General features: G+C 43.0%; 1 protein-coding gene across 1 annotated transcript in view; it reads right to left on the reverse strand.

Annotated features, from left to right (window-relative positions):
• Positions 1-13,329, reverse strand: part of ADAMTS16 (ADAM metallopeptidase with thrombospondin type 1 motif 16) — a 173,280-nt gene that overhangs the window by 87,074 nt on the left and 72,877 nt on the right. The window contains exon 10 of the mRNA XM_068990533.1: positions 3,012-3,107. Within this exon, the coding sequence (XP_068846634.1) occupies positions 3,012-3,107 (96 nt within the window). The remainder of the gene's footprint in view (positions 1-3,011; positions 3,108-13,329) is intronic.

The raw sequence follows: 13,329 nt of genomic DNA on the forward strand, positions 1-13,329 counted from the left end.
ATCGGCTCAGCTAGGTGCGTGACCTGGGCACTGACTCAGGGGCCCTGAGCCTGCCCGTCCTTCTCTGAGCATCAGGCATGATGGAAACCACCAGACTGAGTTGTACCAGGGACCCAGGGTAATGACCCAGTCCTTGTACCAAACGTAATCACAAAGTGAGAGCTGGTTTAATTTTACACCAGGGATCACTGAAGAACCAGAATCTGCTCTGGCGTGCATCCAGGCTGTGGTCCTCACCCCCTTGCTACGGATTTCTCATGGCGCAAGCACAGGGAACCCAGTGTCTTTTTCCTGGAAGAGTTCTTGGGTCTATAGTGGGGGCTACCATAGGTTTACCCTCTGGATGCTTGTGGGGATTCAATGTATATAACGCTCTAAGGACAGCTCTTGTCACTAAAAGATGTACTGGCCACTGGTCAGGTGTACCTGCATGCATGTCCACCCAGAGCCTCATTGTTGTAGCTGGTGGAGGGGAATAGGCTCCCATTCAGGACAGAGATGTACAGAAGCTGAAGAGCTACTGTCAGTTATCTAGAACATACCCACTGCTCTGGAATACCACAAAGTACGGGGACACTGACTTTCGGTAACGCTCACTTCTCAGTCAGTACACCTCATGGCCACCTGTGGACCAGTGATGCGCAAGGATGCACAACTAACATCAGAGAAGCTTTTACAGGGGCCTCTGATGCTTGTCCCATCCTGGCCACTGGGCACCCACGAGATTCTAGGCAGAACACTTAATGCCGCGCAATTTGTGAGGATCTATTCTGGCTTAATATGCGCTAATTCTTTTCAATCTGAAGGAAAAAGCTCTATTTGGAAACATAATGAAAAAAAAATACCAGTGAAAATCAGCAACAGAGGATGAGATGGTTGGATGCCATCACTGACTCAATGGACATCAGTTTAAGCAAACTCCAGGAGATAGTGAAGGATAGGGGAGGCTGGTACGTACTGCAGTCCCTGGGGTCCCAAAGAGTCAGACACAACTTAGAAACTGAACAACAACAATTGTGCTTTCAAGGTAAACAGAATGTAATGATAATATACTGGTGGCACCAGAGTTATTACATCATCCCAGAAAAGTAGCAGATTTTAAAGAAAGCAGGCTGCCTGGAGAGCCAAGCCATACTGGTGTTGCACCATCACCAGGGCAACAGTGGGAAGGCTACCAATCTCTCAAGAAATCAGCATAATTCTGAAAACTTTGCAAGCAACTATGTGCGGGGAGTCATGACCACCTGCAGCTTAAAGCTCGGGTAATCGCCTGGTTAGAGTGTCAGTCGCTCAGTGGTGTCCAACTCTTTGGGACCCCATGGACTGTAGCCCACCAGGCTCCTCCTCATGGAATTCTCCAGGCAAGAACACTGGAGCGGGTAGCCATTTCCTTCTCTGGGGGATCTTCCCGACCCAGGGATACAACCCGGGTCTCCCGCATCAGGGACAGATTCTTTACCATCTAAGCCGCCAGGGAAGCCCAAGTTCCCTGGTACCCTGTGACAACTGGTATCTCTACATTGCAGTACCTCAGCAAACGCGTTTCCTCTTTTGAGATACTGTTGTTCAGTATCAAGCTGTTGCCAAGTCATGTCTGACTCTTTGCATCTCCGTGGACTGCGGCATTCCAGGCTTTCCTGTCTCTCACCCTCTCCCTGAGTTTGCTCAAGTTCATGTCCACCAGATGCCATCCAGCCATTTTATCCACTGTCACTCTTTTCTCCTTCTGCCTTTTGAGAAACTAAAAGCGTTCTTATTAGACTCTTTTGCTATGGATTAGTTTACTGCTCTCTATATCGCTAGACAGATTTAAATATCAATCCCACCCTTGGAAAGTCTGAAAATAAAGTGTATTAACATGTGTAGGATTAATGGTTCTTAGGTGTTATTCCTAGGCAAATTTACCTCATTTCTCTTCATTTTCTCAGTCAGCATTGCAATAATTTAACCTGAAAGCATGTTAACATTGTTTCTTAATACTGTAAATCCTTTCTTTCTGTACTCAGTTCAGCTCAGTTCAGTCACTCAGTCGTGTCCGACTTTGCGACCCCATGAATTGCAGCACGCCAGGCCTCCCTGTCCATCACCAGCTCCCAGAGTTCACTCAGACTCACGTCCATCGAGTTGGTGATGCCATCCAGCTATCTCATCCTCTATCGTCCCCTTCTCCTCCTGCCCCCAATCCTTCCCAGCATCAGAGTCTTTTCCAATGAGTCAACTACTCACATTTAAATATGTTTATAGCGTAACAAAGTTTACTTCAGACTTTAAATGCACTAGATCAATAATATTCAGACATATGTTTCCCTTTTGTACTTGTTAGCATCACTAAAAAGTTCAGATACATAGAAGAAAAAATGGTTACGGTGACAATTTGGTTCTGACATATGTTTATCTTTTTCGGTAGCCTTTTATAGTCTGAAAAATACAATCGTGCAGCTTATATAAAAAGAATTAAAATATTACTCTTGAGCATAAAGAGAATTTAATTTTCAGTTTTAATGACAGAATCGTCATTGTTTCCCAGTTAGTAATGAACTTGCGTCTTATGAATGTTCTCTTTTCCCCAGGACAGCATCTAATTTTCCCAGGAGCAGTAGTCAAAAGGCTCTGTTCCACAGTCTTCAATGGATGCTCTGAGGCTTTATCAGAACTACTGAACACTACTAGTTCTTTGTATGATTATAAGGTAGCCGAGAGTTTAACATTCCCCCTCATTAAACAGAATCGGCCATCACTTGTTGCCTGACATCAGTGTCTAGTAACTGCAGGTATCTCATCAATGTATCACTAGAAAAGTGAGAAGGGGAGTCAGTCCTCTTCATAGAATTAATATAAATTAAGCAATCTTTCGACATAGTATCAGTTCAGGTCAGTCGCTCAGTTGTAGCAGATAGGAGCATAAAGATCAGGAAGACAGGCTCAGAAATACAAAGACAAAAGGCGGCAGGATGCATGGCTGGAAGGCTGACATCTGAATATGATGTCTGTGCCTAAGGTGAGCTTCTTACCATGTCATGCCCACAAGTAGTGCCTTCTGCAGCTGGCATGAATTTAGTCTCACATTTCCTTCCTATCCGGTGGCACCACAGGGCTTTACAGATATCCTAAAATGGAAAGAAGGTCATTAGCATTAGAAATGCTCCACACAGCTGTCATAAAATGTTGCCGTTGTTCAGTTGTTAAGTCATGTGTGACTCTTTTGCCACCCTATGGACTGTAGCCTGCCAGGCTCCTGAGTCCATGGAATCTTCCAGGCGAGAACACTAGAGTGAGTTGCCATTTCCTCTTTCAGGGGATCTTCCTAACCCACGGATCAAATCTGACATCTCTTGCTTTGGTAAGTGGGTTCTTTACCACTGAGATACCTGGAAAGCCCAGCATCATTGAAAAGTTTAAGGGACAAAAACTGGTATGAATTAAAAGCTAATGTCTACTCAGGAGTAGGTACACATGGTAGACTAATGACCTAGAAGTCTCATGTTCTAGACATGGTCCAATGTCGTTCTATCCCCGAAGCTCTATTCATTTATATTAGCAGTAGCAGCATTCATCATAGATTTAACAAAATTACACTTCCTAAGTTAAAAATAAAATATGCTTAATCCAGACATTGAAGACAAGTACAAATAATTAAAAATTAAGAAATTAAAAACTAACAACACCTAACATTTTATAATTCACTCTTGCTCCTACCTTTCACTAACCTCTGCAACTCTGAATCCTCATTTCCATGTCAAAGATGACTATGAAACTTGCTGACGTGTCCATTTCTCTAGGCAGTCATCCATTCATTCATTTACCCACCCATCCACCAACCCCAAATCTTTGATGAAAGTCTAGAATGTGCCAGGTATCTAGCTAGGCATGGGGTTCCATAGCAATATGACCAGACCTACTCTCTCAAAAATGGTCTTAGAGGGAGTAGATCTGGTATAAATCACCATCGGTGCACATAGGAAGAGGTTCCCCTGCTACAAGGGAAAGAACATGGTGCAGGGTAGGCTTGCCATTAGAAAAGAGCTTTGCCTGAAGGACCCAGGAAAGGGGTGGGAGAAGATGGACAGATGAGTCAACTCTTCAGATCAAGTCTGGCTCTTGCCAAAGAGAAGGAAGGAAGGGTTCCTGCAAAGAAAGATGAGAAAGAACAATGGCATGTGCAGAGGGAGGAAGCCCCACATGGCTGATTCGTGAGCAAAATAAAACAGGATCTGAGGTTTAATCCCAATGAAAGCCTCTCCAACTGTAAGAAATTATTTATGCTTTAGATCCAAAGGAACATCTTACTGAAGGGCAGACCGTGGGGGTCATGAAATGATGGGACCTTCAGGAAAGCTGGTGGGGGCTGTGGTGCACCTAATGAAAACATTTCTTAAATGATCTGTACAACTGTTCTGAATACTTGAACCAGTGCCGCACTATTTCCCAAGACATTCAATATCTGCATCTGTGGTGAAGTGGTCTGGACCTAACAGAAGCAGAAGATATTAAGAAGAGGTGGCAAGAATACACAGAAGAACTGTACAAAAAAGAGCTTCACGACCTGGATAATCACGATGGTGGGACCACTCATCTAGAGCTAGACATCCTGGAATGTGAAGTCAAGTGGGCCTTAGAAAGCATCACTATGAACAAAACTAGTGGAGGTGATGGAATTCCAGTTGAGCTGTTTCAAATCCTGAAAGATGATGCTGTGAAAGTGCTGCACTCAATATGCCAGCAAATTTGGAAAACTCAGCAGTGGCCACCAGACTGGAAAAGGTCAGTTTTCATTCTAATCCCAAAGAAAGGCAATGCCAAAGAATGTTCAAACTACCGCAGAATTGCACTCATCTCACATGCTAGTAAAGTAATGCTCAAAATTCTCCAAGCCAGGCTTCAACAATATGTAAACCGTGAACTTCCTGATGTTCAAGCTGGTTTTAGAAAAGGCAGAGGAACCAGAGATCAAATTGCCAACATCTGCTGGATCTTCAAAGAAGCAAGAGATTTCCAGAAAAACATCTATTTCTGCTTTATTGACTATGCCAAAGCCTTTGACTGTGTAGATCACAATAAACTGTGGAAAATTCTCAGAAAGATGGGAATACCAGACCACCTGACCTGCCTCTTGAGAAATCTGTATGCAGGTCAGGAAGCAACAGTTAGAACTGGACATGGAACAACAGACTGGTTCCAAATAGGAAAAGGAGTGCATCAAGGCTGTATATTGTCACCCTGCTTATTTAACTTATATGCAGAGTACATCATGAGAAACGCTGGACTGGAAGAAACACAAGTTTGAATCAAGATTGCTGGGAGAAATATCAATAACCTCAGATATGCAGATGACACCACCCTTATGGCAGAAAGTGAAGAGGAACTAAAAAGCCTCTTGATGAAAGTGAAAGTGGAGAGTGAAAAAGTTGGCTTAAAGCTCAACATTCAGAAAAGGAAGATCATGGCATCCAGTCCCATCACTTCATGGGAAACAAATGGGGAAACAGTGGAAACAGTGTCAGATTTTATTTTTTGGAGCTCGAAAATCACTGCAGATGGTGACTGCAGCCATGAAATTAAAAGACGCTTACTCCTTGGAAGAAAAGTTATGACCAAACTAGATAGCATATTGAAAAGCAGAGACATTACTTTGCCGACTAAGGTCCGTCTAGTCAAGGCTATGGTTTTTCCAGTAGTCATGTATGGATGTGAGAGTTGGACTGTGAAGAAGGCTGAGCGCCGAAGAATTGATGCTTTTGAACTGTGGTGTTGGAGAAGACTCTTGAGAGTCCCTTGGACTGCAAGGAGATCCAACCAGTCCATCCTAAAGGAGACCAGTTCTGGGTGTTCTTTGGAAGGAATGATGCTAAAGCTGAAGCTCCAGTACTTTGGCCACCTCACGTGAAGAGTTGACTCATTGGAAAACACTCTGATGCTGGGAGGGCTTGGGGGCAGGAGGAGAAGGGGACGACCGAGGATGAGATGGCTGGATAGCATCACGGACTCGATGGATGCGAGTCTGAGTGAACTCCAGGAGTTGGTGATGGACAGGGAGGCCTGGCGTGCTGTGATTCATGGGGTCGCAAAGAGTCAGACACAACTGAGCGACTGAACTGAACTGAACTGACGGCGCTTCCTGTTATAAAGAAAATGCAACACAGCAACACTTCCACATGGTTCTGTCTGAAAGATGGCGCTTCACGGCGTCTTTGCCTCTACTTCCTGCTTCAACGATGCTAGAGACGAGCTCACACGAGGCTTTCTGCATTGTGAGTGAGTGATTGAAAGATTTCCCTTTAAGCAATCCAGATGGATTTTACCTTCACAAAACCTAATTCTGAAATCTCCATAAATTTATTCATTATATATTTAACAGTTAAAGTAGTTGTTAAAGAACCCCCCCAGCCCCCCACCCCCACCCCCACCCCGCTTGTGTCTCCAGACAAATTTTCAGAACATGGAATTTTAAGAAGCTTTTGGTGCTTTAATTTGGGTATCAATTCATTGCTTTTATTTTGAGTGGTTCATAGTAACCTCCTACGGTTACAATCACTGTACTGTTAAATTGTATTTTCTCTGGAGCCTGGCAGAATCATGAAGTGGTACTGGGGCAAAGGTGTTGTGCCTGGTGGGCAGTGTTGCGCCTGGTTCTCATGACATTAATTAGCATGCTGTATTAATTAGCATGGGGTCTCTGTTCGTGGCTGGAACGGGGTGTTTAGAGATCAGAGCCATAAGAAGACCTAAACGCATCCATCCCATCAGGGGGCTGGGTGTCTGTAAGTCTCCAAAGAGACAACGAGGAAGCTCTGTTTGCATGGATGACATCGTGACAGAAAACCAGGATACAAATAGAACTTCCTTAAAATCAGAACTCGTGGACCCAGGCTCAAGGTCGGTGTGGAAATATGACAAATCACACACAGATTGCAGACAGTGGTGCAGGGGAGGGGCACCTGCCCTGGGGTGACCTACTGATTCTGGCGGCTGGGCAAGCACAAGCAAAGGGAAGGACACAGATGGATTAAGTGCGTGATAGCGGAACGGTTAGCTCCTATGGCTGGGTTAGCAGGAGATGGACACAGAGGCCCAGGGGAGGGTTTGAGCTTCTGAGAAGGTATCTGGTGTGAATTGGGCAGGACAGATTGGGCAGGCAGAACCCGGGTATTGTCCTTGTATGTAGCTGCCCATCAACTTGTCCCGGGGGCCACATGAAGTGTCCAAGGTCCTGTGCCTGCCTCAGGGCTTGGCACCCGACAGGCACCAAACTCATGCCGGTGTCCTTTCTCGATTCCGATCCTGAGGAGATGTGAGCTCACTTCCAGTTCCCAGCCTGGTTCATGGCTGTGGCTGGAGGGAGCCAGTGCTGCTAATTCCTGGGGCGGTTTCGGAGATGATGGAAGAGGGTAAAATAAATGGGGCTTTAAAATGTTAAATTATTTTTATGTTTTTGTTATCGATACCTGGAACAGTGCTTAGCACCTGGCTGGCTTTCAATAAATGCTTTCTGAGTGAGTCAAACATCTGTTAGTTTGTTTCTGTGGAAACGTTGGACAGAGTGAGCAAAAACTTCCTTAGTGTAAAATGCTCATAATGGTGATCAGTGAATTGTGATCATGGAAACATCTGAGGTGATTTCGGAGGGTAAAACGTTATGATACGAAAATGCTACACTGAGACTGCTGCTGAAAGCATTTCATAGTCTTCTCACATGACAGTTCTGGGAACCATTCTGCAGAACACAGACATATAGACGGAAGATACTAATGAAAGTGACCGTTTTTAAGGGTTTTAAGTGAGAAGCTCCCATGTAGAGGAGGCTGGTGGCCGTCAGCACACCACTGAATCACATGACGTGTCTCTTCTTCAGCCTGTGCCCAGTTTATGCCATCTGTGTATTTCAGCCCCATACTTCAAACTGCTCAGTCCCCAATTCTAGGCCCCCAGGTAGAAATAAATCAAGAGTTACAAGAGCCTTGAAATATAGAATTCATGTTATTGTGTTCTAACATGTCAGAAAGTATTCCGCTTTGGTGTCTTTATGTAAATGCTGGCCACTTAATAACAATGTGACATTCTATCCTGGAAAATAAATAGAAACCCTAGTATCTCAAATGATGTTTATTTTGTTATCTAAACAACTCAAATCCAATTATTCCCTCTTGGTTTTATCATATTTTGACTTTACTGCTAACTTCTGCATTAAGTACAAGGGTGGTATTAAACCAGCATTATGATCATTACATTCTTAATAAAACTTTAGGGTCCTCTTGGAACAAAGATACTATTAAATCACGGCTGCAGGGATAGGAATGTGGAATGCAATAAATGCTGGAGGGGGTGGGGCAGGCACGGTGGCGGGGGGCATCCCAATTTACCAACAGTACCCAGGACACTAAGGTGATCAGATTTCCAGTTCTCACATGCTGCACCTCAGACTGTCAGTTCAGGACACCAAGCAATGTTGATGAAGCAGAATAGGAACTTAACAAAGACACAGTGTTCAAAATAACTAAAAATGGTATAGATGATCCTATTGGCAAAGCAGAGGCAGAAAGAACAAACGAATGGGCACCGAAGGGGGAAGGGGAGCGGGGTGAGCTGGGAGACTGGGACTGACCATGTACATTGCTGACACTGCGCGAGTACAGTTTCACTTTCATAAAATAGGTGACTAATGAGAACCTGTAAGACTCTGATGCTGGGAGAGACTGGGGGCAGGAGGAGAAGGGGGCGACAGAGGAGGAGATGGCTGGATGGCACCACCGACTCGATGGACGCGAGTTTGAGTGAACTCTGGGAGTTGGTGATGGACAGGGAGGCCTGGCGTGCTGCGATTCATGGGGTCGCAAAGAGTCGGACACGACTGAGCGACTGAACTGAACTGAACTGAACTGAACTGAACTGAATGAGAACCTACTGTATAGCACGGAGAACTCTACTCAATGCTCTGTGTTGACTTAAGTGGGAGGGAAATTAAAAAAAGAGGCCACATGTAAACATGTAGCTGACTCACTTTGCTGAACACAAAAGTACACAACACTATAAAGCAACTATTGTTGTTCAGTTGCCCAGTCACGTCTGACTCTTTGTGACCCCATGGACTGCAGCATGCCAGGCCTCTCTGTCCCTCAACATCTCCTCAAGTGTCATCCTTAAGTGGGTCCTAAGTGCCAAGGGTTAGTTTAGGCACTGGGTAGTTTTTCTGTTATTTATTATTTTATATTCTCCCATCAGAAAAGTTCAAGATCTTTACATTTCAACTTAATCAAATAGACTCATTCTTATAAGATTTCAGCAGGAGGTCATTTGAAAAATTAAATTTTATGATTGAGAATTTCCTGAGATGCTTCAATTCATGTGGAATATATAGAATCTAATTGTCACTCTGTATCTAAAGTTGAGATTCTTTATATTAGAAGCTTTGGCCACATGAGTAGAGTTTAACTTCTAAAAAGAAAACTATGTAAATTTTATTTGCATTAAAAAATAATTTCACATTATAGGGAAAGATGTTACAATACTGACTTTGATGGATTTTTTTTTCAAAAGGTATCTTCTCAATTGTTTATGGTGAAGTAACTGGTACTAGGCTTACTTTTCTACATTTAAAAGCTATAAAACTGGCTAATTATTTCAGACTCTTGCAACAAGCAACACAGTACATAGTTCTCAAGAGAAGAGAAATTCATCAGGTGAGTGCCACCTCTGCCCAGCTCCTTGCCTGGGTACATTTTGCTGACCATGGTACAGAAATGCGGATCCTATGCAGACAACAGCAGTCTCGCCGAACTGAGAGTGCAGAGATCCAAGTCGGGGCTGCAGAAGTAGCCAGAATTTGTGGGACGATGGCCAGAAAGGAAAAAAAAACTAAACTGAATAGGGAGCCCTGAAGATTCCCTGCAGGTCCTTATCTAAGCGGTGAATGGCTGATACACAGGATGAGACTCCAAGTGGCCTGGCAGAGCACAGCATCTTTGAGCTGAAAGCTGATAAGGGCTGGAAGATTGTGGATACACAGTGCTGGGAAAAAGCAGTGTTCTGGCTCACTCAAAGTGTGAAGAAATACAGTGAGCATCTGGGCATCCTGTGGAAAGCCCAAAGTCCACGTCTTATGAGTAAGAACCACAAGGTGTCTAATAGGTAGAATACAGGCTGTGCCTTAGAGCTAAGGAAAACCCCGAATAGATGAGCCCTAAGGAAGAATAATGGTGGCTCAGACGGTAAAGAATCTGCCTGCAATATGGGAGACTCAGGTTCAATTCCTGGGTCTGGAAGATCCCCTGGAGAAGGAAATTGCTACCTACTCCAGCATTCTTGCCTGGAATCCCATGGACAGAGGAGCCTGGAGGGCTACAGTCTATGGGGTCACAGTCAGGTATGACTGAGTGACTAAACAAAAAAAAGGAATAAGAAAACAAAGGCTTGGGGGATCAAAAGAATTCACCTACTATAACAATGTAATATGAATATACTTAACATACAATAACAATATATCACAATATATAATTGTAACGCAAGTGATATGTTATAATATATTCAAAAAATGGACCTAAGTGAACAAATGGGATATTCTCTAGAGAAATACAGACTATAAAAAAGAACCAAATGGTGATTCTAGTATGAAACTTAAACCAAATGCAGAGTTTGATGAATTGTCTAAATAAATGATTAGGAATGTTAGAAGAAAGATACAAATGATGACAAACTCTTATTAGAAACAGGTGAGTCCAGATGAAAATGGAACTATATCTTTAAAGGGTCTAAAGGGAAAAAAAGGAACAAAGAATGAACTGTTTAGAATTTTATATTCACAAAAAACTGTTCTTGAAAACCGAGGGTAAATTAATGACGTTTTTCAGATAAAGAAAACCTGAGATTCTTTACGGCCACAGGTTTCTCCTACAGAAATGCTGAAGGGAGTTCTTCAGGCCGCAAGGGAATGACACAGTTTGAAACTGATCTGTAAGAAAGCATGAATAATAAATGGCAAATGTGTGGGTTAACATAACAGGCAACTCTATTTTATTTAAAAATAATAAATTATTCTAAAACAAAAATTGTAACAGTGTGCCATGTGGCTCATAGCTTGCAAAAGAAATAAAATATATCATGATGATAGGACAAAGTGTGAAAGAAGCCCCCATGGACCCATTTGTTGTAAGGATCCTGCATTTTGCATAAAGTGACATGATGCTAATTCTACATAGGTCGCAAGTTACAGATGCAGCTTTAGAGCAACCACTAAAAGTACAAGAAAAAGACAGCTAAAAAGCAAATTGGTTCAAAAAATAGAATTTTTGAAAAGAGATTTAATCCAAAAGAAAACAGACACAAAAAAGGAGTGAGAGCAGGAAACAAACAGCAAAATGGGAGATTTAAATCCACTATGTCAGTAATTGTGCTTATCGCTTGGTCGTGTTCGACTCATTGCGACCCCGTGGATTATAACCTGCCAGGCTCCTCTGTCCATGGGGATTCTCCAGGCAAGAATACTGGAGTGGGTTGCTATGCCCTCTTCCAGGGGATCTTCCCAACCCAGGGATCAAACTCAGGTCTCCTGCGTTGCAGGGGGATTCCTTACCATCTGAGCCACCAGGGAAGTCCCATGTCAATAATTACATTAAACATAAATGGATTAAACATTTCAGTGAAAGGCTAGACACTGTTCAACTGGATACAAAAGCAATATCAAGCTAAAGGATGCTACAAGAGACATGTGTTACATAAAAACATGGAGAAACGGGCAGGTGAAGAATGGGGAAAGTATGCAGAGTGTCCTTAAATAAACTGATGTGGCTGTATCAGCATGAGATAAAGCAGGGTCCAAGAAAAGTGACATTATCAAAAGTAAAATAAAGTTATCATACATTAATGAAAGGATCAGGAAGACAAAAGTCCAAAACTTGTATACACCTAAGAACCTAGCTTCAAAATACACAAAGCAAAAACTAATAGAACCGATGGGAAAAACAGAAAAATATATCATCTTTGTTAAAGAATTTAACACTCATCTCTGAAATCATTACATACCAAGTATCAAATATTGCAGAGGCTACAGAAGCTGTAAATAATATTATTAAACAAACTAACAGAATCTCTTACCAAGCAAGGACCAAAAGGGGACCTCAGTTTGATAAAAGGCTACCAGGTAAAAATTTAATTGTAAATCTAAAACAAATGCATTTCCCTGAGTGTAAGTATTTCTTCAGTAATAGAAAGATGTCTGGAAAAGGAAATGGCAATACACTCCAGTATTCTTGCCTGGGAAATCCCATGGACAGAGGAGCCTGGCGGGCTACAGTCCATGGTGTCACAAAAGAGTTGGACACAACTTAGTGACTTAACAATAACAAGAATAGAAAGAAATGGTGCATTTAACTCACTCCCTGTATTTTCCAAGCAGCACTAGTTTACCACGGATGACAGCCCACAGTCTCAGCAAAACAGTGTGGAAACCAGGAGTATGCTATAGAACACGCTCCCTTTGAAAGAAAATGTCAGATGTGGGCTCCTTTTCCTTCGCAAACAGAAGAATAACAGAAAAAATTCTCAGGGATCTTACATATTCCTCCACCAGAAAAAGCAACGCTGGGAATACTGTGTTGACGCTAGCTGATTTACTGTCCTGGTTCCAAGCTGAGATTACCCAGCTCAGGAGACAAACATCCAGTTCTGGCAGACAGCTGTAACTGACTCTGCAGGGAGACCTACTTGAGTTTAGAAGAAAGAAGATGATCATGTTGGATTTAAACTGGGCATATTCCCAGCATGTTCTGAAATGTTGGAGATTTCTGGAGGACTATATATTTTTGTCCACTTTCCTTTTGATTTTATTATAAACTAGGATAAAAGAAAACTCTTGTGACCCCATGGACTGTAGCCTGTCAAGCTCCTCTGTCTGTGGGATTTCCCAGGCAAGAATAATGGACTCGGTTGCTATTTCCTTCTCCAGGGGATCTTCCTGACCCAGGGATCGACCCCAGGTCTCCTGCATTGGCAGGTGGATTCTTTATGGACTGAGCCACCAGGGAAGCCCCCAAAATAACTACTTTCATTCCATTTATGGGTGGCTTTGAGAGCAGTTTAGTAGAGCAAGTTATGAAATCTTCATGTTCCCTTGTCTAGCAAGACCACGTGTCTCTGGGTTATATGGGGAATCTATGTGAGAAAACCACTCTGCTGGTGTCCCTGGGGTCAGTGGACTACTATGAAAGGCTTCTCTAGGAATACTTCATTTGAGGAATTTAATGATAAGAAGTCCCAGATAGGCCTTATGGTAAATTCTGTCTCTGTCCGAGGAAGGTGGGGGCGCAGGGGCAGTGAGCACTGTTCCTTAAACACCATTTG

This window comes from Capricornis sumatraensis, chromosome 18 (genome assembly GCF_032405125.1).
Source record: "Capricornis sumatraensis isolate serow.1 chromosome 18, serow.2, whole genome shotgun sequence".
In the NCBI taxonomy this organism is placed as follows: domain Eukaryota; kingdom Metazoa; phylum Chordata; class Mammalia; order Artiodactyla; family Bovidae; genus Capricornis; species Capricornis sumatraensis.